The following is a 23,418-nucleotide window of genomic DNA, read 5'->3' as shown; positions in this document are numbered from 1 at the left end:
ACTCTATTTCTTCTTCCTATCTTTCTCTCTCTCTCTCTCTCTTTTCTTCCTATATTTCCCTATTTTTCTTCCCCTGTTCAGTAGGTCAAATGAATGAAGACTGAATAACACGGAGGTGAGCAACGGGGCAACGCGAAGCTTGGGGAATAAATGTATAAGAATAAATAAAATGGCCGTGAATAAAAGAAGAAAAATAGGCGTATCAGTAATTTAAATGAAAGCACAACGAAAAATAAATAGATAAATAAATAAAAACAAGTAAATAAGATAAAGAAAACGACATATTAAGATTTAAATAACAGACGATAGGAAAAATAAATAATAAAAAAATTACAATTAAAAAAATCAACATGTTAAAAGTAAATAAACACAAAAACAAACAAAAAATAACAACAAAACAACAACAACAACAACACATCACCAACGTTGCCACATCAAAGCACATACCTTGCCACGCCTCGTCCCTTTGAACACTGTTGCCACATCCTTACCTGAAATAAAACAAAAAAGAGTTAACCATTTAACTGATTCAGGTTTGACATTCAGAATATTGTGTAAAGTTAACTGATACGGGGGAAAAAAGGAAACAGGACTGGAAAAACTAAATTGGCATGGGAAAAAAGGGGGAGGATAATGAATTAACTTTGCTTTCTCATTGCTAAACTGTTTAAAATTAAAAATGCATTTAACGAAGGGAAAAAAAAGAGGAAAATAGGAAAATAATACTTCAATTTTCTTCCTAAGTAGATAATAGTTCCAGAAAATAATAAATAAATAAAGCATTAAGGAAATAAATACCTGGCAGATGAAGAGACTAGTGGAAAATTTGATCAAAAAGTAAAGTAAGATGTAAAAATAAAAAATAATCATATATTCACACAGAAAAAGAAAAAAAAAATAGAGAACAATAATTTAACATTTCCCCTTGACTAAAGAATAATTCCCCAACACAAAACAAACAATTTAAAAAGACAAACAAAAACTTAAAAAAAAAAAAAAAAAAATGAAATAAACTTGACAGTGAAATGGTTAAGATTAAAAATTACCAAATTAAAAAAGACATAGAGAAGAAAATTTTTACTCTTACGAAAGAAATTTACTATCATCAAATCATCCACCATTTTGAACCATTCTGGCACACTTATCCATGGCAGAGAGAGAGAGAGAGAGAGAGAGAGAGAGAGAGAGAGAGAGAGAGAGAGAGAGAGAGAGAGAGAGAGAGAGAGAGAGAGAGAGAGAGGATGAAGAAGGGAAGACTAAAATACTGAAAGGTAAACAAATCTTCAGGAGGCGAAGCGAAAGGAGGAAGAGGAACAAGAAGAAAGAGAGAAGAAGGAAAGAGAAGAGAAGGAGAAACAAGAGAAGGAAGCTAAGGAACGAGAGGAAAAGGAAGAAAAGCTAAGAAAAGAGAAAGAGGAGAAGGAAAGGAAGGAAAAAGAAGAGAAGGAAAGAAAAGAGCAAGAGAGGTTAAAGAAGGAGAAAGAAGAAAAAGAGAGAAAGGAGAAAGAAGAAAAGCTTAGAAAAGAGAAAGAAGAGAAAGAGAAGAAGGAGAAAGAAGAGAAGGAAAGACTGAGAAAAGAAAAAGAAGAAAAGGAAAGAAAGGAAAAAGAAGAGAAAGAGAGGAAAGAAAAAGAAGAGAAAGAGAGGAAGGAAAGAGAAGAAAAAGAAAGAAAAGAGAAAGAAGAGAAGGAAAGGCTAAGAAAAGAGAAAGAAGAGAAGGAGAGGAAAGAAAAAGAAGAGAAAGAAAGAAAAGCGAGAGAAGAAAAACTAAGGAAAGAGAAAGAAGAAAAAGAAAGGAAAGAAAAAGAAGAGAAACTAAGAAAAGAAAAAGAGGAGAAAGAGAAGAAGGAAAGAGAAGAGAAAGAGAGAAAAGAGAAAGAAGAGAAGGAAAGACTAAGAAAAGAGAAAGAAGAAAAAGAAAGGAAGGAGAAAGAAGAGAAACTAAGAAAAGAAAAAGAAGAGAAAGAAAGAAAAGAAAGAGAAGAAAAACTAAGGAAGGAAAAAGAAGAGAAAGAGAGAAAGGAAAGAGAAGAGAAAGAAAGAAAAGAGAGAGAAGAGAAACTAAGGAAGGAAAAAGAAGAGAAAGAGAGGAAGGAAAGAGAAGAGAAGGAGAGAAAAGAGAAAGAAGAGAAGGAAAGACTAAGGAAGGAGAAAGAAGAGAAGGAGAGGAAGGAAAGAGAAGAGAAAGAGAGAAAAGATAAAGAAGAAAAGGAAAGGCTAAGAAAAGAAAAAGAAGAAAAGGAGAGAAAGGAAAAAGAAGAGAAACTAAGAAAAGAGAAAGAAGAGAAAGAGAGAAAAGAGAAAGAAGAGAAACTAAGGAAGGAAAAAGAAGAGAAAGAGAGGAAGGAAAGAGAAGAAAAAGAGAGAAAAGAGAAAGAAGAAAAGGAAAGGCTAAGAAAAGAGAAAGAAGAGAAAGAAAGGAAGGAAAGAGAAGAGAAAGAGAGAAAAGAGAAAGAAGAGAAGGAAAGACTAAGGAAAGAGAAAGAAGAGAAAGAGAAGAAAGAACGAGAAGAAAAACTTAGGAAGGAAAAAGAAGAGAAAGAGAGGAAGGAAAGAGAAGAGAAAGAGAGAAAAGAAAAAGAAGAGAAGGAAAGAAAAGAAAGGGAAGAAAAACTAAGAAAAGAGAAAGAAGAGAAAGAGAGGAAGGAGAAAGAAGAGAAACTAAGGAAGGAAAAAGAAGAGAAAGAGAGGAAGGAAAGAGAAGAGAAAGAGAGGAAGGAACGAGAAGAGAAAGAGAGAAAAGAGAAAGAAGAGAAGGAAAGACTAAGGAAAGAGAAAGAAGAGAAAGAGAGGAAGGAAAGAGAAGAGAAAGAGAGAAAAGAGAAAGAAGAGAAGGAAAGACTAAGAAAAGAAAAAGAAGAGAAAGAGAAGAAAGAACGAGAAGAAAAACTTAGGAAGGAAAAAGAAGAGAAAGAGAGAAAAGAGAGAGAAGAGAAAGAAAGAAAAGAGAGAGAAGAGAAACTAAGGAAGGAAAAAGAAGAGAAGGAGAGAAAGGAAAAAGAAGAGAAACTAAGAAAAGAGAAAGAAGAGAAAGAGAGGAAGGAAAAAGAAGAGAAACTAAGGAAGGAAAAAGAAGAGAAAGAAAGGAAGGAAAGAGAAGAGCAAGAGAGAAAAGAGAAAGAAGAGAAGGAAAGACTAAGAAAAGAGAAAGAAGAGAAAGAGAAGAAAGAACGTGAAGAAAAACTTAGGAAGGAAAAAGAAGAGAAAGAGAGAAAAGAGAGAGAAGAGAAAGAAAGAAAAGAGAGAGAAGAGAAACTAAGGAAAGAAAAAGAAGAGAAAGAGAGAAAGGAAAGAGAAGAGAAAGAGAGGAAAGAAAAAGAAGAAAAGGAGAGAAAAGAGAAAGAAGAGAAACTAAGGAAGGAAAAAGAAGAGAAAGAAAGGAAAGAAAAAGAAGAAAAACTAAGAAAAGAAAAAGAAGAGAAAGAGAGGAAGGAAAGAGAAGAGAAAGAGAGAAAAGAGAAAGAAGAGAAGGAAAGACTAAGAAAAGAAAAAGAAGAGAAAGAGAAGAAAGAACGAGAAGAAAAACTTAGGAAGGAAAAAGAAGAGAAAGAGAGGAAGGAAAGAGAAGAGAAAGAGAGAAAAGAAAAAGAAGAGAAGGAAAGACTAAGGAAGGAAAAAGAAGAGAAAGAGAGAAAGGAAAAAGAAGAGAAACTAAGAAAAGAAAAAGAAGAGAAAGAGAGAAAAGAGAAAGAAGAGAAACTAAGGAAGGAGAAAGAAGAGAAGGAAAGGAAGGAAAGAGAAGAAAAAGAGAGAAAAGAGAAAGAAGAGAAGGAAAGACTAAGGAAAGAAAAAGAAGAGAAAGAGAAGAAAGAACGAGAAGAAAAACTTAGGAAGGAAAAAGAAGAGAAAGAGAGAAAAGAGAGAGAAGAGAAAGAAAGAAAAGAGAGAGAAGAGAAACTAAGGAAGGAAAAAGAAGAGAAGGAGAGAAAGGAAAAAGAAGAGAAACTAAGAAAAGAGAAAGAAGAGAAAGAGAGGAAAGAGAAAGAAGAGAAACTCAGGAAGGAGAAAGAAGAGAAAGAAAGGAAGGAAAAAGAAGAGAAACTAAGAAAGGAAAAAGAAGAGAAAGAGAGGAAGGAAAGAGAAGAGAAAGAAAGAAAAGAGAAAGAAGAGAAGGAAAGACTAAGGAAAGAAAAAGAAGAGAAAGAAAGGAAGGAGAAAGAAGAAAAATTAAGGAAAGAGAAGGAAGAAAAAGAGAGGAAAGAAAAAGAAGAGAAAGAGAGAAAAGAGAAGGAAGAGAGACTTAAAAAAGAGAAAGCAGAGAAAGAAAAGAAGGAAAAAGAAGAGAAACTAAGGAAGGAAAAAGAAGAAAAGGAGAGAAAAGAAAGAGAAGAAAAAGAAAGGAAAGAGAAAGAAGAGAAGGAAAGAATAAAGAAGGAAAAAGAAGAGAAGGAAAAGAAAGAGAAGGAACAAAAGCTTAAGAAGGAAAAGGAAGAGAAGGAGAGGAAGGAAAGAGAAGAGAAGGAAAGAAAGGAAAAAGACATGGCAAAAGATAAGAAGGACAGCAAGGTAAAGAGAGACATGGTTTGGAAAAGTCTGCATCCTGTTCACCCTTGTTCTCTTTTGTCTTCGCTGCGTTTTGCTCACTTTTTTTATCCCTCTGTTTTTCAATGTTTTATCGCTTTACTTTTTTGTTCCATCCCCCGTCCCAACATTGCGGCACCTCTGGTATAACTGGCCCGTTCTTCACTGTACTCACAAATCGCACACTTAACACTGAAACGTCTATAAAAATCAGATACACGTTTATTTATACCCAGTGTTTTGAGTTCTTCGGTGAGAATCTGAGGAAAAAAGGAATTTCATGGATATATTTCTAATGGACAACACCTCTCAGATTCGTGTGTCCCAGACGGGCCAGTCAGACCACAAATTAACACTTATGCTCTTATCCCATCCACTGCTATTACCGGATCTGTTGCTATCTCACTCTGCCGTCTGCCTATCCCACTGCTGCCACCAAATATGCTACTACTACATTCTGCTCTCTTGCTCTCTCTCTCTGTTCCATCTCCGCTACTAAATAAGCTACTACCATACTCTGCTCTCTGTCTATCACAGCGCTGTCACCATTTATGTTGCTCCTACTCTGCTGTCTGTCTATTACAAATCTTTCTTTCTTTCTGTCACTCATTCTCACCTTTCTGCATGTTTATCATTCTCATCTTTGTTTGTCTATATTTTCATCTTTAAAGTGTCTATCAGTCTCCTTTCTACTATCTCTATCAATTATCTTTCATCCTCACAAGTCTGTCTATCTGTCAGTCACTTTCTACTGTCTATCTATCACTTCTGCCATCCCTGTTCGCCTCAGTGCTATGGATGTAACTTGATGCTTTCGTGTCCTACACTCATCACATTCAAAAGGTCTATTTGTGTATGCACCTTTCAAGTCTTTAATGTACCCTCGAAAAAAAAAGTGACTGATTCGCAAATCCCTGCACCAACTTCCATCTATAGCGGTTCATCGTATGAGAAAACACAAACTTTTCCCTAACAGTGTCATGATTTTCCCCGCCTCCCTTCCACGACCAATACAGTATTTGAGGTGCGCGAATCCCCCTCCCCCCGTTTTCTTCCTTCCGCCTCCGTTGTTCCGTTTTTTTTTAAATTTTCTTCCGTTTTTTCTCGCATTTCGCATCCGTTCTACCTTGTGTTTACGTTTCTGAGCGTGAGGAGAGTGTTGCCAACTGTTCGGCACCACCCCCGTTTTCTCTCGTTTGCTGTGTGGCTGAGGCAAAAGCTGTGACACGCTTCTGTTTTCTATGAGTGACTAACGTTATGCCACAAGGGGACACTATACTGTTCTCTGTCCGTCTGTATTTGAGCTTGCTTACATTAGCATGGTAAGTTATATTTTACATAGTACATGGACACAGTTAATCTCTCTCTCTCTCTCTCTCTCTCTCTCTCTCTCTCTCTCTCTCTCTCTCTCTCTCTCTCTCTCTCTCTCTCTCTCTCTCTCAACACACCGGCAAATACATTATCCCATTCATAGATGGCGTTGCTGGCTCCCTCCCTGCGTGTGTCTTAATTTTCGTTGAGTTTTCTCTCGTTGTTAATGCCGTTTCTTATCTTTACGGTTAATCTTCAGGTATGGAGCTCTAAAAGGCAGGTGTTCCCATGTTTTCACTACTACTACTACTACTACTACTACTGCTGCTACTACTACTTAATCTAACTTACTAATGATTGCTATATTTACTCTTCTTACTATTACTACTACTACTACTACTACTACTACTACTACTACTACTACTTAATCTAACTTGCTAATGATTGTTATATTTACTCTTCTTCTTACTATTACTACTACTACGACTACTACTACTACTACTACTACTCTTAAGGGTTTTCACGTAAGATTACATAAATTTTCTAAACTTTTGAACGTGAGAACTCTACACTACTACTACTACTACTACTACTACTACTACTACTACTACTGGTACCCAAGAGTAACTAACACATTCTTCTTTGGGCTTGTATAAAACCAAACAAAGGAGACACAAACAAAACCTATCCACAAAATTGGCAAGGAAAAAAATCGAAGGAAAAATGTACAAAACCACCCTACCATTTTCTAACCACCTCGAATCAACTCACAGAAAACGACCCAAGGAAGAAAAACTGTCACGGAAGACTGTACTAAAAACTAGCATGAAAGAAAACGGTACAGCCTGAACGGTGGACTAATATAGATTTTCTTTCTTCCCTCCCTCTCGACAACAGGCTGCGGGGCGCCCTAAGGTAACGGTACCGAAGCCTGAGGAGAAGGCCAAACTAGCCAAGACTTCGAAGGGCGCCGCAAAGATGGAGGAGGAGCCGAGCAGTAAGTCCCCAAAGTCCCCACTCACTTTAAACACAAAAGAAAACGGGAATAAGTTATTTTTCATTTATATTGTTGCTTTTTGTGTTGTTGGTGAATGGTTTGTGAATTATGTTTGTCTGGTGGGGATAATTCTTTCGTCTTTTGTGTTATTTGTGAGTGTTTGTGAGGCGTGTGTGTGTGTGTGTGTGTGTGTGTGTGTGTGTGTATTTAATTATGTATTCTTTCCTTTTTCTTCTTCTCTTCTCCTCCTGATGAGATGCAGCTCACAAACAACACAAAACAATGATGCTTTTGTCACAGAGATATTAATGCAACACTCCTGTAATTCCGTATTCAAAAGAGTTGGATCAAAGCAAGGTCACTCCCAAGAAACAGATAAGGATAGGTTCATTAACAAGGCTTCTACTTCTAAACACCGCTGCTATCCACACAAGACAGGCCAGTGGTAATTGGAAGCTTAAGATAACAACACCTCTTCGCAATTAAGTGCTATTTTATAACTAATGTTTAAAAAAAGGAACAGCGAGAAAATGATCATTGTTAAGTGGTCTCTCTCTCTCTCTCTCTCTCTCTCTCTCTCTCTGAATATTGGACGTTTTCATATTCCCTCAAGATTAATAGTTTCATGTGTGTGTGTGTGTGTGTGTGTGTGTGTGTGTGTGTGTGTGTGTGTGTGTGTGTGTGTGTGTGTGTGTGTGTACCTCTCAGCAGCTCACTCTCCTATTTTCGCTCCCCCCAGCCCCCGCTACCCCCGGCGGGACACCGAAGCCTGTGTTCACGAAGACCCTGAAGGGAGACATGGTGGAGCGTGAGTATCTAAACTGTGCTGGCTGTGTGGCTGGGCTGAGTCTTCCTCCTGACCTTCACATCCACTCCCTTTACATTTCATTAATTCCTCTTACCTCTTCCTCCTCCTCCTCCTTCTCCTCCTCCTCCTCCTCATTCCTTTACTTTTTCTTACTTTTTTTCATGGCTGCTGCTGATACCGCTCCTCCTTCTCCTCCTCCTTCTCCTCCTCCTCCTCTTCCACTCCTTCACTTTATCTTATTTCTTTCATGGGTGCTGCTGCTGCTACCGTTAACCTTCCTCCTCCTCCTCCTCCTCCTCCTCCTCCTCCTCCTCCTTCGTAAGCAGCAATAGATATGTTGTTATTATTTTCCTTTTCCTTTGTTTATTCCTTTGTTGTGTCTGTCGTGGTGAATTTGTATACAAACAAACATACAATTGTGTGCTAGTGTGTGTGTGTGTGTGTGTGTGTGTGTGTGTGTGTGTGTGTGTGTGTGTGTGTGTCGTCATTCGTGCCCCCCTTCCCTCCCCCCACCATCCTCCCCTCTTTTATCTCCCTCTCCTCCTCCCCAGCCTCCCTCCACTCCTCCCTCCCTCCCTTCCACTTCCCACTAATCCCTCCTCTCTCCACTTGTTCCACATTTTTCCATTTTTCCCTGTGGCTCTTCCTCTTCCACTCTTTCTCTTAATCTCTCCACTTTCCCTTTCCACCCCTCCACTCTCCCATTTCATCTCTCCACTGTTTTCTCTCCACCCCAACACTCAGACTCTTCACCCCTCTACTCCCCCTCTCAACCCCTCCACTCCCCCGTCTCTATCCCTCCACCCCGCCACTACTCCACTCCATCCCCTCCACTGGGCAGTTTTACCACACCTACATGCCCTTTCAGGATTAGTAACCCTTCCGGAGACGGGAAAGTTGGTACCCCTCACCATTATAGAACGTACGTACACTTAAGTCCACCCTACGAACACCTCACCTCCCATTTTCTATACATCTGTGCTGGACTGAAAATGGGGCCAAAGAAAACGTGCCTAGTAAAAGAAATTGTTTAAGTTTATTCGTTTTCTCTTCTAAATTTAGTGGAAAATTTTGTAATCTTGTGTCTTGAATAAAAATAAAAGTAAGTTTATTAATTTTCTCTAATAACATAATCTTAAAAAAAAAAAAAGTTGTTTATTAATTTTCTCTTCTAAGTCTGATGAAAATCCTGTAATTTCCTATAATCTTTTGACTTTCTCCTCCCGTTTTCTATGATTCCGCGTCCCATTTTCTATCGCGTCCCATTTTCTGTTCAGGCTTACGTAATGCGGTGGCTTGTGTAAAAAATGCGTACTGTATCGTAACACTGCTGTCGATGCCTCATTGTTTTTCTCTCTATAGGCTTCAGTAGCAAGCATTTTTATACACTTTTAGTAGACGAAATTAAGGATAAACCCGTATAAACTTGTATAAACGTATATTGTATTATTTTGGGCATTTTCTTTATTTTATTTTTTTCATTCTTCCGTTGTTAATACGAGTAATGCAGCAGTACAATGTTACGTATGGCTGTGTACTGACTCACATATAACACTGGACAGTATTTTATGTAGAGATTTTTGTAGCAGGCAGTACATAAACACTGCTTTTTAATTCTCTCCATTTAAATAAGAACAAATAACAAAACACCTTCCTATTTCTATTTCTTTTTTTGTTGTAGTAAAACACATGTAGACTTTGTACCACACACAGTACATCACATCAACACAGCTCTTTAGGTCTTTCCATTCAAAAGATAAATAAATAAATAAATAAATAACAGGCAGACAAGTAACAAAATTCCCTCTTATTTCTCCTCTCAGTAATGTAAACACAACAACACAGATTTTGTAGTGAAATACATGTAAACTTTGTATCACACAGCACATATCGTCATTACAGTCTTTTTAGGTCTCTTCACTCTAAAAAAAGCAAAATAACAACAACAATAACATCAAAACCCTTTCATATTTCTCCTCTCAGTGACACAAACTTGATACAAAACAAAACAGTTACGCAGATCACCACCAACGCAACCCCTTCCACACACACACACACACACACACACACACACACACACACACACACACACAGACTAACACGCCCTCAAATACATCAAACCAACCCTGACGCCCGTTTTCTTTACATAGCCGGAGACGATGTAGCGTTTGCATGCGAGGTGACTCATCCGCTGCCCTACTTCGTCACCTGGCTCAAGGATAACAAGCCCCTGGACGACAAGTTGGCAGATCGCATCCAGCAGCAGGACTCAGGGCAGCAGCACGTCCTTAAGGTAACTGTCACGGGGTTGTTAACTTGTGTCCTAACTGTCTAAGGGTTGTTAAGGGTGTTTTTTTTAGCTTTTTAAGGAACGAATGGAGTTAGGTTGTTAATTAAGGGTTGTTGGGATTGTTAGCTTGTTTTCTAATCAGCTAAGGATTGTTAAGGATGTTTAAGGGACAGACGGGTGGGTATTTGGTGTTTGGGTGACGAGTTAAGGTTGTAAATTAAGGGTCGTTTAAATTTATTGCCTAAAGATTGTCAAGGTAATGATCAAGGGTTGTTAGCTCTCGCCCTAACTACCTGAGGGTTGTTAAGGGGACAAAATGGTCGGTTATTTGTATTTGAGTGATTAGTTATGGTTGTAAATTAATGGTCGTTAGGATTTTTCACCTTTTATCCTTTATTTTTTATTTATTTTCTTTATTTCTTTGCTTTTAAGTTATTTTATTTTGCTCGGCCATAACTCTTAATTAGCTGACCTCCTTTTCCTCCCCGGGCCTTTTTATTATTTAATTACCTGGCTTCCTATTTTATTTTTCCAGTTAATTATGTGATTCTTGCTTTGCTTCATCATAACAGGTAATAAGCTAAACTAATTTATCCTCTCAGCCATTTTTCATTATTCATTTATTTTCACTGGCTACACCACACGTCACCATCTCACCACCACTGTCTACATCCCACATCACCACTAACACCTCAAGCCCCTCACCATTACCAAAACTCCATCACCATCTCCATCACACGTTACCATTTCCCTCACCACCATCACAACCATCACCACTACCATCCACGAACTACATTAATCAACCCACCTGCTCCACCTGGTGTTGTAGTGATTACCAGTACATGAGCGTTTCAAGGTCACAGTTCCCCTCTCCCTCTCTCTCTCTCTCTCAGATGACTCAGGAAGGAAGCAGACACACACTTAAGGTATACAAATATTACAGTGCATCTTTTTCCCCTTAAAGTAAATGTTTCCCTCCCAAATGAAACCAAATTAGATAGACTTTTTCACGTTTTCTTTTCCTCCCAATACATTTCTCCCCACAGAATGAATAGCTTAAGAAATTTTCCTCCTATACGTAGATCTTTTTTCCCTTCCCTTTTTATTTTTTTTTTCCTTTTTTCCACTATACTCTGAAATTTTGCTTGTCAAGTTTTTTTTTTGTTATTTTTTTGTTATTTTTCTCCTTAAATAGTGTGAATTTATTTTTTTCCCCGTTTCCTTGCACTGGTTTTGTTTTTTCCCCACGTTGAAGATAAAAGTTTTGTTATTTTTTGTTTGTTTTCCTTTTTTTTTCCTCTATGCTATGAAAGTTTATTTTATATTTCCCTCTTTAAAAGTGTGGATTTAGTTTTCCCCTCTTTCCCTTGCATTGGTTTCTTTTTTCCCGGCTTGATAAAGATTTCCACCTTTTTTTTTTCCCCAGCACGTAATGAAGTTGCATCCATCAAGGAATGTTTTTTTTTCTTCTTCTTCTTCTTCTTCTTTAAAAACTTTTCCCTAAACAGAAGTAAAGAAAAGATGGAAAAAAAATTACCTCCCAAAAAAAGGATCCCAAAAATTTCCCTCCATCCATGAATTTTCCCGCTCAAATAGACGATTTTCCCTTTGCTGAATGATAAAAAAAAAGAGAATTTTCCCTTTCCCAAAAAAATAAGAATGAAAAATGGAAAAACACCAAAAATGATCCAGAATTTTCCTAGCACGGAAAAAGAACAAATTTTCTTTCCCCTCCACTCAAAAAATACGAGGAAAAACTCAAAAAACAATCCAAAAATTTTCCTCTTTTCCTTCAATATTTCCCTGCACTGGTAGAAAGCACAGAACCTCATCAACTATAATAATAAACTTTCCCCTGCAACTTTTTTTTCCCCTTTATAACATACGATGTGTTTGCACGAAGAGGGAAAATAAACAGTCTTCACAAAAGTTTCCCTTGCAGATGACTTTTCCGCACGTCTGACTCAGTGGGAGGGGAAAGGAAGGGGGAGGGGAGAGGAAGGGGAGGGGGAAACAAGGGGAGTAAATGAGAGATGGAAAAGAAGAAAGGTTAGGAAGGTCACATCATGCATAGGAAAATAACTTAATATCCGGAGAGAGAGAGAGAGAGAGAGAGAGAGAGAGAGAGAGAGAGAGAGAGAGAGAGAGAGAGAGAGAGAGAGAGAGAGAGAGAGAGAGAGAGAGAGTCTGGTCATGCAAATTATTTCTGTCGTCTTGTAGAAGCAATGAAACAGATTGATATCTCTTCCTTTCCTCCTCTTCCACTTCCTTCTCCTCCTCCTCTTCCTCCTTCTCTTCCTCCTCCATGTCCTACTGATTCTCTTTCTTTTCTGCTTTTAACTTCTATTTATTCTCTTCTTTTCTTCTTCTTCGTACTTTTTTTTTTCACTTCCCTTCAAAATTCGCACGTTATTCTCCTCTTCCTTACATTTTCATTCCTTCCTTCACTTTCCTCTTCTTCCCTTCTTTCTATCACCTATGCATCTCCACCCCTCTTCCTGTACTGTCTATTCCTTCACCTCTTCGCACCTCTTTCCCACCTCCCTCTCTCTCTCTCTCCTTACAAACCTTCCCTTCTCCACCTTTCTCTTTGCCTCTACACCTCCTCTTCCCACCTCCACCTCCCTCTACCTCCACACAGGTGCTCAACTGCCGAATGGATGACTCTGGTATTTATACAGCAAAGGCCACAGATGAGAACCACTCTGCATCCACGTGCTCCGCCCAACTGCTGGTTCAGGAGTGTAAGTAAACGAGTTGACGAGTAATTGGGTAGTTAGTGATGAGATTAGTTAAGGAAGAGGTTGGTTTTATTGGTATTAGGTGACTGGTTGAGTTGTTGTTGTTGTTGTTGTTGCTGTTGTTGTTGTTGTTGTTGTTGTTGTTGTTTTTTGTATCTCTTTCTTCCTCGTTTTCTATGTTTCTTTTCCTCTTCCTGGTATTTCACTTTCACTTCTTTCCTTTCAAGCTGTCTTATCTCTTTCTGGTTCGCAATTTCCCCCCTCCTCCTCCTCCTCCTCCGCCTTTTCCTCTCCTTCTTCCTCCTCTTCCTCCTCCTCTTTTATCTTCTTCTTTTCTTGACGTCCTTTCTGTTCTGTCCTTCAAGTTCCTTCTCCTCTTGTCACTCTTAATATTCATCTTCTCTTCTTCCTCCTCCTCCTCCTCCTCCTCCTCCTCCTCCTCCTCCTCTCTCTTTTTATTCTCCTTCTTCTCGTTTCTGGCTTTCATGAAATTTTTTTTTTTTTTTCTCTCATACTTCTATTAATTACCGTCCTCTTCCTCCTCTTCCTCCTCCTCTTCTTGCTCCTCCTCTTCCCGGCTAATCATCTTTGTGGTCTTGAAAGAGCAAAGCGTTTAAGAATACAGGTTTATAATAAATGGCACTGGTTTTTCAAGGGTGTTTTTACGGCTCTAGTGACAGATTAACAACATTTCTATCTTATTAAGGGGAGAAACATTTAAAACACTCGCGGTGAAGTTAACACATTTCTAACGTGTGTTACTGTTCTAGTGGCAGATTAACAACATTCCTACATTATCAACAGGAGAAACACTATTGAGAACCAGGCTAATGATATATGTAGCTTTTAAAATTAGTCGTAGCGAGAGAGCGAAGGATTTTAGAATAGCACTGTTACTCCTATGCAATCTATGTTAATCTACCTCCCCCCCCCACAGTCACGGAGGAGGAGAGGGCGCGCCGCATAGCTGAGAAGTCGCCTTTCTTCCTCGTCAAGATGAAACCCACGGAGGTGATCGAGAATACTAACCTATCCTACACCATCCACGTCAAGGGAGATCCGATGCCTGACGTGCAGTTGTGAGTGTTGACCTTCCTGTTTACCGATCTTCCTGTTTACCGACCTCCCTGTTTACCGACCTTCCTGTTTACCGACCTTCCTTTTTACCGACCTTCCTGTTTACCGACCTTCCTGTTTACCAACCTTCCTGTTTACCTGTCTGTCTGCCTACCTGTGTTTACGTGTTTGTTTATCCTTGTTTACCTGAGAGAGAGAGAGAGAGAGAGAGAGAGAGAGAGAGAGAGAGAGAGAGAGAGAGAGAGAGAGAGAGAGAGAGAGAGTGTTTACAAAAGGTCTTATGTTCCTTTACCTGCCGTGACCAAAAGAAAGGTGTAGAGCTCACGGGACCTTAAGCTCCTCCTCCTCCTCCTCCTCCTCTTCCTCCTTCTCCTCCTCCTCTTCTCTAAATCCCCCTCCTCCTCAAAGACTCCCACGCGAAACGTTATCTTTCCCAATCACCTTCCTCCTCTTCCTCCTCCTCTTCCTCGAGTTCCGCCTTCTCCTCCTCCTCCACTTCACAAATCCTGGCAAACAAGATTCCTTCCTCCTCCTCTTCCACCTCTCACTCCTCCTCCTCGCCTACTCCACCTTACAAATCCTAGCAAATTCCCCTTCCTCCTTCTCCTCCTTCCTCCTCCTCCTCCTCTTCCTCCTTTACTGAAAACACAATACCCTTTCAAATGCCTCCTCTTCCTCTCCACCTTCACTTCCTCTTGCTCCCAGAATGCACGTGATAGCCATTTCCACCTCCTTCTCCTCATCATCAATTCTTCCACCTCCTCCTCCACAGCCTCAAGGACGACCAGGAGATAGTGGAGGACGAGAGGGTCAGCATCCACCGTGACCCCGCCATTGGACACTATGAAATGCTCATCTCTCACGTCAGGAAGGAAGATGAAGCGATGTATAAGTGTGTGGCACGTAACAAGTACGGCAAGGCGGAGTGTGAGGCTCAAATGGCAGTCAGTGGTGAGTTCCTGCAAGGTTGGGTTGTCCTAAAGGGGTTCCGATGCTAAAATGTAGGATTAGATTGGATTAAAGAGTGCTTGGTTGTTTTATTTAAGGTTTAGTTTGGTTTCATTGCAGGATTTTGGGTTTTTAAGTTGGGTTCTAGTTAGATAAGGGGTTTCGGTGCTGAGATGTAGGATTGGATTGGTTTAAAGAGTGTTGGATTGCTTTAAAGAGGTTCAATTTGGTTCGACTGCAGGACTGTGGGTTTTTTAAGCTGGGTTTTAGTTAGGTAAGGGGTTCAGTGATTAGATATAGGATTGGATCGGTTTAAAGAGTGTTGGGTTGCTTTAAAGAGGTTCAGTTTAGTTTGACTGTAGGATTGTGGGTATAAACTTTGGGTTCTGGTTTATTAATTAAGGGGGTCCAATGCTAAGACGTATGACTGTATCGTCTTTAAAAGGGTTAGATAGATGGAAATCATTTTATCCTACTTGTTTCATTTACTTCTGGGCAAAAATATGAAGCTTTTTTCAGGTCCCCCTTAATTCTCATCCCTCCTTCCCCTTGACAGACGAGCAGCTGGTGTACGAGTCCCTGAGCGGCAAGGGCTCCCTGCTGGCCAGCGGGGAGAAGGCAGAGTTCAAGTGGTTCAGAGATGGACAGGAATTTGATCCGCTGGAGAGGTTCAACGTGATGTTCAAGGTGCGTGGGAGAGAGAGAGAGAGAGAGAGAGAGAGAGAGAGAGAGAGAGAGAGAGAGAGAGAGAAATAAAAAAATATATATATACCCAACTTTTTAACACACTAACGCACACACACAGCAACAAACAGAAAAAACAAAACAAATAAATAAATGAATAAATAAAAACACAAACAAAAAAATGAAATAAACAAACAGCAACACTATCACCACCACCACCACCATGACCCCTTGACATGACCCCCCTGACATGACCCTCCCTTGACCCCTAGGATGACGAGGACACCCTGGCGCTGGTCTTCCAAAACGTGACCCCTGAAGATGCTGGCCTGTACACCTGCGTGGCCTCGACCTCCTGTGGCAAGATCTCCTGCTCTGCTGAACTTACGGTGGAAGGTAAGGAGGAGGAGGAGGAGGAGGAGGAGGAGGAGGAGGAGGAGGAGGAGGAGGAGGAGGAGGAAGGAGGGAGAGTCTAGCTATATTCATTTAGTTTGAAGTTTGTCTTAAGAAGGGAAGATGGGAAGGAAGGAAGGAAGGAAGGAAGGAAGAAATGAGAAAGTAAAGAAGAAAGGACATCAAGCAGAAAAGGGAAGAAAAAATTTAGGAAGCAATGAAAGAAGGAAGGAGGGAAGTAACATCACTAAGGAAGTAACAATCACCAACACAACTCTTAGGAAAACAAAATTTTACACCTCTAGTTTTACTTCTATTCCTTAAACTCACGAAATAGGAACGAAGAAGTCACGGAAGGGTATAAACAACAGGATGACAGAAGAAATAGAGGAATAGATAGTAAAATAAACACTGTACTCATTCTCCTATCCCCCCCTCCCCCAGGATCCATCAACAGGCTTCTACGTGATCCAGAACCGCCAAGTATTAAGGAGGAAATGACAGACACAACGGTTTCAGTGGGAGGATCTGCAATGCTCGAGTGTAAGGTTGGAGGTTACCCGAAGCCCGAGCTGAAATGGTAAGTAGTAGTAGTAGTAGTAGTAGTAATAGTAGTAGTAGTAGTAGTAGTAGTAGTAGTAGTAGGGTAGTGGTAGTGGTAGTAGTAGTAATAGTAGTAGTAGTAGTAGTAGTAGTAGTAGTAGTAGTAGTAGTAGTAGTAGTAGTAGTAGTAGTAGTAGTAGTAGTAGTAGTAGTAGTAGTGAATAGAAAAGTAGTATTTATTTCTTCTTTATCTTTCTTATTTTTATGTAAGAGCAGAAATGATGAACCACTACTACCACCACCACCACCACCACCACCACTACATCAACCATCTTCCCGACAGGACCAAGAACGGGCTGGACCTTGAAACTGGCGGCAAAATGAAAGTTCTATGGGAAGATGAAGAATCAGTGGCTTTAGTAATCAAGAATGTGGAGGAGAGGGATGCTGGTCTATACCGTGTAGTAGCCGTCAATGATCTGGGCCAGGCTGACTCTACCGCTAAGCTGGCCATCCGAGGTAAGCCTTGGTACTTAGCTTGGAGGCCTGGAACAGTGAGGTGAGGAGGTGATAGGGCCAGGACGTCGCGATAAAGAATTGGAGACATCACATTTGATAGGAAAGGATTACTGTAATGGACTTATGGAAACTGATGGAGTAGATTGAAGAGAAATGAGATGAAGGGATGGAAGTTGACAGATGTTGGAATGTTAAGCAAGCGATGGGGTGCATGAAAGCGAGGCCTGGAAGTGAAATAAAGGGACGGAAATAGATGGAAACAGTGTGCTGGAATGGATCTGATGGAGTGTTGACTGGAATGGACTGGAATGCTGGAGAAACAGATGAAGTGTATGGATGTGAAGTCTGGAAATGGGATAAAGGAATGGGAGTAAATGGAAAAAGTGATACCGAAATAGATTTATGTGGAATTGTGAAATGAAGGGATGAAATAGATAGAAATGAAACCTGGAATTGTGATGGGGGGGTTAGGAAAGGCGTACTGGAATATACTTTTGCACTGGAATGGTGAATGAATGTACAGAAATGGAAAATGAAATTGTGATGGAAATAGATGGATAAGCCATAATGGAACAGACTTCTGAAGTGGAGTGGTGTATGAAAGAACATGTGAGTCAACCGTACTGGAATCCTAGAACACAACAAAGAGGTGGAATAAAAAAAAATAAAGAAGGTTTAGCTGGAAAATCTTCTGGAGTGGAATAAAGAGAAATATATGAAAGTAGATTCCTGGAGAGACAAGAACTGGAAGAGATTAAAAATGTGCCCTTGAAAAGTTTAACCCAACTGAATACTGAGACGATGAAAAATTAAATACTGCAAGAGCGATACACAAAAATAGGTGGAAAAACACTTACTGCAGGGCTCTGACAAACTGAAATGATAAGGAGAGAGAGAGAGAGAGAGAGAGAGAGATGTGAATAAACTGTGTATACCAAAACAAGAGGAGGAGAGGGATGAGGGAGTGAGAGGAGAGAGGGAGAGGGGACTTGTAAGGGCAAATAAAAGGGGAAGAGAGAAAGATGGAGGGAGAGGGAGAGGAGGTGAGATCCGCAGGATTACACGAACTGGAGCAGTGACGAGAGAGAGAGAGAGAGAGAGAGAGAGAGAGAGAGAGAGAGAGAGAGAGAGAGAGAGAGAGAGAGAGAGAGAGAGAGAGAGAGAGAGAGAGAGAGAGAGAGAGAGAGAGAGAGAGAGAGAGAGAGAGAGAGAGAGAGAGAGACAGACAAAGATAAAGAAAGACAGACAGAAATGCTATTAACTTCAAATATTAGTTTAGAAGCAACCACAAGACTCGTACATCAGTCATAACAAGAAAGGAAAGGAGGAGGAAAACTTCATCACTCAGAAAAAAATAAATAAATATCTAGTTTAGTTTCCCTCAAGATGATGAAAGGGGAAAAATGGGATGATATTTACTTTGTGTAGTTGTTAAGTTAATGATTTGTAAACTGAAGGTTGACTTAACTTAAATTATCCCCCCTCTCTCTCTCTCTCTCTCTCTCTCTCTCTCTCTCTCTCTCTCTCTCTCTCTCTCTCTCTCTCTCTCTCTCTCTCTCTCTCTTGCTTTTTATTTCCTTTTCTCTTTTCTTTCTTTTACATTCTTCTTCATCATCATTTACATCTCCCTCTCTCTCTCTCTCTCTCTCTCTCTCTCTCTCTCTCTGTTCTTGCTTTTTATTTCCTTTTCTCTTTTTTTCTTTTACATTCTTCTTCATCATTTACATCTCTCTCTCTCTCTCTCTCTCTCTCTCTCTCTCTCTCTCTCTCTCTCTCTCTCTCTCTCTCTCTCTCTGTTCTTGCTTTTTATTTCCTTTTCTCTTTTTTTCTTTTACATTCTTCTTCATCATCATTTACATCTCTCTCTCTCTCTCTCTCTCTCTCTCTCTCTCTCTCTCTCTCTCTCTCTCTCTCTCTCTCTCTCTCTCTCTCTGTTCTTGCTTTTTATTTCCTTTTCTCTTTTTTTCTTTTACATTCTTCTTCATCATTTACATCTCTCTCTCCCTCTCTCTCTCTCTCTCTCTCTCTCTCTCTCTCTCTCTCTCTCTCTCTCTAGCCGGCCCGAAGATCAAGAAGCTGCGGAAGGAGGTGCCCTGTGTTATTGGTGACAATCTCGAGTACAACATTGAGGTGGAAGGAGAACCAACCCCGAAGATTCACATGTACGTTGTTGTTGTTGTTGTTGTTGTTGTTGTTGTTGTTGCTGTTGTTGCTGTTGTTGTTGTTGTTTTCTTTTTATCATTATTTTTTTTATTATTACTGTTATTTTTATTGTTACTATCATTGTTATTATCATTATTATTGTTGTTGTTGTTGTTGTTGTTGTTGTTGTTTCCGGTATCGTTTTCCATATTCTTTTTTTTTTTACATTATTATTATTATTATTATTATTATTATTATTATTATTATTATTATTATTATTATTATTATTATTATTTCGCCTCTTTTCATTTGTTGCTGCACTGCTTTACTGTTTCGTACCTCTAACAGATACATGTGCCGAATCTTCTTCAGTCCGGGTTCATTACTGATTCCAATTTAAAAGTTCTCCCTGTCACCATTTATAACTTTCATCACCGTCCGGCTTTGTCACCTCCGCGTGTCGCTCCCTGAGTAATGCTAACGAGGGCGGCAAGATGCTACGCCAGGCATGACAACCCCATAGTGACTTATTTTCCAGTGCTCAGTAAATATAAATAGTGACAAATATTTCAATTTCCACCACTGATAACGTTAATAATTCTCTTTTACTTGTTTTTTTTTTTTTTTTTGGTAATACTTTGTTTTTTGGTTTTCTTATTGCATCGGCCGATAATTCCGGTATTGCTTCGCTCATTGACTCAAAATATTGTTACTACTTCTTTGTTTTTTGTTGATTTGGTCTAGTTTTCTCCTTCCTTTGTTATTTTGTTACTTTTTTTTCCACATTGTTCTATTTTTCGTGTCGATTTTTTTTTCTTGTTAATGTTTCAATTTATACGTTCATTCCTTAATTTATGCGTTATTTTTTACGCTCAATTTAATTTTTTTGCGTTCATCTTAAAACCTTTACGTTCATTTTAAAATTTCTATGTTCACTTTCCAACTTTTCCGTTCACTTTTTTTTTTTTTCAATTCCTACGTTCATTTTTCAATTTATTCCTTCATTTTTCAATCTGCTTTCATACAGTAATCATAAATGTTACTCTTGTTGCCTCACATTCTATGACGCTTCACGTTCCAAGTTTCCCTTCGCTCCTAAGCTTCCCTCTATCAATATTCCCCGCTGCTTTAAGGCTTTCAACACTCCTGGACCCTCAGTTACCTTCCCATCACACCCACGCATACATAGCCATAACACCCGCCACATCCCTGTACACCCTTACGCCTCCTCTCACAGCTCCTCGACCCCACACCATAACATCATCACAGCACCACCGTTTCACTGCTATCAACAGTACCATTGCCTCTTGTAGCTGCCAGGGTGTTTGTGCTGAGTCAATAGAGTTAGATGAGATGAATAGATAGTGTTGGTAGGTTAGCATAGTTGTGGTCATAAGACGAGTAACATTCTAATGACGACCTCCTTAAATAAAAATAGATTGATAAATTCTTAATGAGATTACTTAAGATTCAACCAGAAGGAGGTGAGTCAAGTGTTACTCAGTTATTGACAAAGACTATAGATTTCATAGAGAGACCGCCATGTGCACGCCAGTAGATCAATGTAGATTCCCTTAGTTATGTTCTTGCAGCCATTCAGCCTCACGTAACATTACACAGCTAGGATGCCTCTAAAAAGGGACCCCATTGGAACATCCTGTGGGTGTTTGGACAACGGAGGGAAAAATCAACATCTCACTGTACATCGGGACTCAGGAACGCTCCAGCTACATTTCAGAGTCTATACAGTGAGATGAACAAGTGTATCTTCACAGCAATACACAAGCAAGGGTTACTGTAGAAAAAAACATAATTTGGTCACATAGAAATTAAAATATGAATGTATGGTATGTAAACTGGTGCAATAACGCTCCCTTGAAGAAAATCATTATTAGTAGCATTGATAGGAGCAGGGATGATTATAGGAGTAATATAAGAAAGAGTATTGCTCTTTAAAAATCCAATATCTTAACACTGACATTTAGGAGGAGGCAGAGAAAGGAAAGTAGAAGTAGCAGCAGGAGTAGTAGTAGTAATAGTAGTAGTAGTTGTAGTAGTAGTAGTAGTATTGTTGGTAGAGAGGTAATAATAACATCTACACTATGGTGAACCTCCTTTCTGAGAGAGAGAGAGAGAGAGAGAGAGAGAGAGAGAGAGAGAGAGAGAGAGAGAGAGAGAGAGAGAGAGAGAGAGAGAGAGAGAGAGAGAGAGAGAGAGAGAGAGAGCGACATACAGACAGACAGACAGACAGACAGACAGGCAGACAGATGACAAAGAAAACGGACACTGGCGAATAAATCAAAATAAATAAATGAACACTTATGGAAGGGAGACTTAAACAAACCCAAGAATTACTTAAAGACCAAACCTGACCACACATGACCCTCCCCCCTCCCCCCAATAAGACAGACTCACCGCCCCGCAAATAAATGACGCTCTTCAAAGTGTCCATAAACAACCCCCTTAAATTCCCCCCTAAAATGCCCCCCCTACCCCCTACAACTGCCCCCCAGGAAATATATATATAAATTTTCCCATTTTTCGTATATAAATAAACTTGCTTCCCCCCAAAAAAAAAAAATAATAATAAATAAATAAATAACAGCGTCCCGTATTTTTGTTTGTTGAGAATAAAAGAAAATTAGCGATTTAATGAAAATGTTTTAAACGATAGGCGGATATGCGAAAAAAATATAATAATAATAATAATAATAATAATAATAATAATAATAATAATAATAATAATAATAATAATAATAATAGTTAAGAAGTAGACTTAAAAACGAGAGAGAGAGAGAGAGAGAGAGAGAGAGAGAGAGAGAGAGAGAGAGAGAGAGAGAGAGAGAGAGAGAGAGAGAGAGAGAGATTTTCATATTTACATCTGGCTCATAATTCATTTGCCTGTCTGTCTGTCTGTCTGTCAGTTTGTCTGTCTGTCTGTTCATATAGGTCTGGCTATAGATGCATGTCTGTCTGTACGTATGTATGTATGTATGTATGTATATAATGGTCTGCCTCTAGATGCGCATGTTTGTCTGTAGGCTAGTCTCTCTCTCTCTCTCTCTCTCTCTCTCTCTCTCTCTCTCTCTCTCTCTCTCTCTCTCTCTCTCTCTCTCTCTCTCTCTCTCAGTAGTGTAGCTACATACAGTTCTCATTCACAGCTGCCTCTTCCCCCACCCCTATTAACATCCCTCAAAATATCCCCTCATGTCTGCGTCACCCCCACTTAACCCTTCCCCAGGACTTTCCCCAACCCCCCTCAGTGCCCTCCGCCGCCCGCTCGCCCCCCTCACCGCTCCCCTATTCCCCTCACCGCCCCCCTTTTCCCCACTAGCATGGTGGACGGCAGGCCGGTGGAGGCAACGGACCGGGTGAACCTTAAACAAGTAAATGACAACCTGTGGACCTTAACTATTAAAGGAATGGTGGACGGAGACTGTGGAACCTATACAGTAAGTGGAGAGGGTTGTGGGAGTGAGTGGGGAGGGCTGGGGAGCGGGTGGGGAGGTCTGTGGGTGATTGGGGAGGCCCGGGGGTAAGTGGGAAGGCATGGAAGTGGCTGCGGAGATTGGGGAGTGATTGGGGGAGGTTGGGGAGTGGGTGAGGAGGTAGGATAGTGGGTGGGGAGGCTTGAGGAGGCCTGGGGAGTAGATGGGGAGGTCTGGAAGTGAGTGCAAGGCCTGGGGAGTGAGTGGGAAGGCCTGGGGAGTGAGTGGGAAGGCATGGGAGTGATTGGGGAGGTTGGGGAGTGATTAGGAAGGTTTGGGAATGAGTGTTGAGGTTGGGAAGTGGGTGGGGAGGCCTGAGGGTCATTGGGGAGGTATGGGAGTGATTGAGGAGGCATGGGAGTGATTGGGGAGGTTGGGGAGTAGATAGGGAGACTGGGGAGTCGGTGAATCTTTGAAAAATCCTTAAACACACACACACAAACACACACACACAATTCAACCGCTGCCTAGCCTATAAATATCCTTCTATGATAACAAAGGACACAAGATCACAAACACGAACAAAAACATGCCTTTGCCTGACACACCTGCCTACTCCCTCACAGGTGGTCGCGGTGAACGACGTGGCCCAGGTATCAGATTTCTTCACGATCGCCCAAGACTCTGCGCCTCAGATTACTAGAGAACTTGATAGCGAGACGGAGAAAAAACTACATATGGACGTGATTCTCGAGGTCCGCGCCACTGGAAGTCCCAAACCCGACGCCAGATGGTGGGTAGTGACGCAGGAGGAGGGGAAGATGGAAGGGGAGGAGAGTGAGGGTAATGGGAAGGGAATGAGGGGGATGGAATATAGAGGGAATTTGAAGTTTGTTGGGTGTTGAGTGTGTTTACCTCCATTTCCATAGTGATCTACTGCTGTGTGTGTGTGTGTGTGTGTGTGTGTGTGTGTGTGTGTGTGTGTGTGTGTGTGTGTGTGTGTGTGTGTGTGTGTG

The 23,418-nt window shown here is 40.3% G+C and overlaps 1 protein-coding gene across 6 annotated transcripts in view; it reads left to right on the top strand.

The window, feature by feature from the left end:
* Positions 1–23,418, top strand: part of LOC135097342 (obscurin-like) — a 130,126-nt gene that overhangs the window by 83,429 nt on the left and 23,279 nt on the right. For 3 of the 6 annotated variants that reach the window (XM_063999138.1, XM_063999136.1, XM_063999140.1), the window contains 14 exons: positions 1,288–4,506; positions 6,730–6,829; positions 7,569–7,637; positions 9,788–9,930; positions 12,569–12,671; positions 13,606–13,747; positions 14,518–14,696; positions 15,250–15,380; positions 15,650–15,773; positions 16,215–16,350; positions 16,657–16,832; positions 18,889–18,994; positions 22,216–22,426; positions 23,029–23,195. In XM_063999138.1, the coding sequence (XP_063855208.1) occupies positions 1,288–4,506; positions 6,730–6,829; positions 7,569–7,637; positions 9,788–9,930; positions 12,569–12,671; positions 13,606–13,747; positions 14,518–14,696; positions 15,250–15,380; positions 15,650–15,773; positions 16,215–16,350; positions 16,657–16,832; positions 18,889–18,994; positions 22,216–22,426; positions 23,029–23,195 (5,006 nt within the window). The remainder of the gene's footprint in view (positions 1–1,287; positions 4,507–6,729; positions 6,830–7,568; positions 7,638–9,787; positions 9,931–12,568; positions 12,672–13,605; positions 13,748–14,517; positions 14,697–15,249; positions 15,381–15,649; positions 15,774–16,214; positions 16,351–16,656; positions 16,833–18,888; positions 18,995–22,215; positions 22,427–23,028; positions 23,196–23,418) is intronic. The other 3 variants (XM_063999139.1, XM_063999137.1, XM_063999141.1) reach the window with 2 other exon arrangements.

The sequence above is a fragment of the Scylla paramamosain genome, unplaced genomic scaffold (genome assembly GCF_035594125.1).
Source record: "Scylla paramamosain isolate STU-SP2022 unplaced genomic scaffold, ASM3559412v1 Contig18, whole genome shotgun sequence".
NCBI lineage: Eukaryota > Metazoa > Arthropoda > Malacostraca > Decapoda > Portunidae > Scylla > Scylla paramamosain.
Note: the sequence above shows the minus strand (reverse complement) of the source record. Positions and strands in the feature narration are given on the sequence as shown.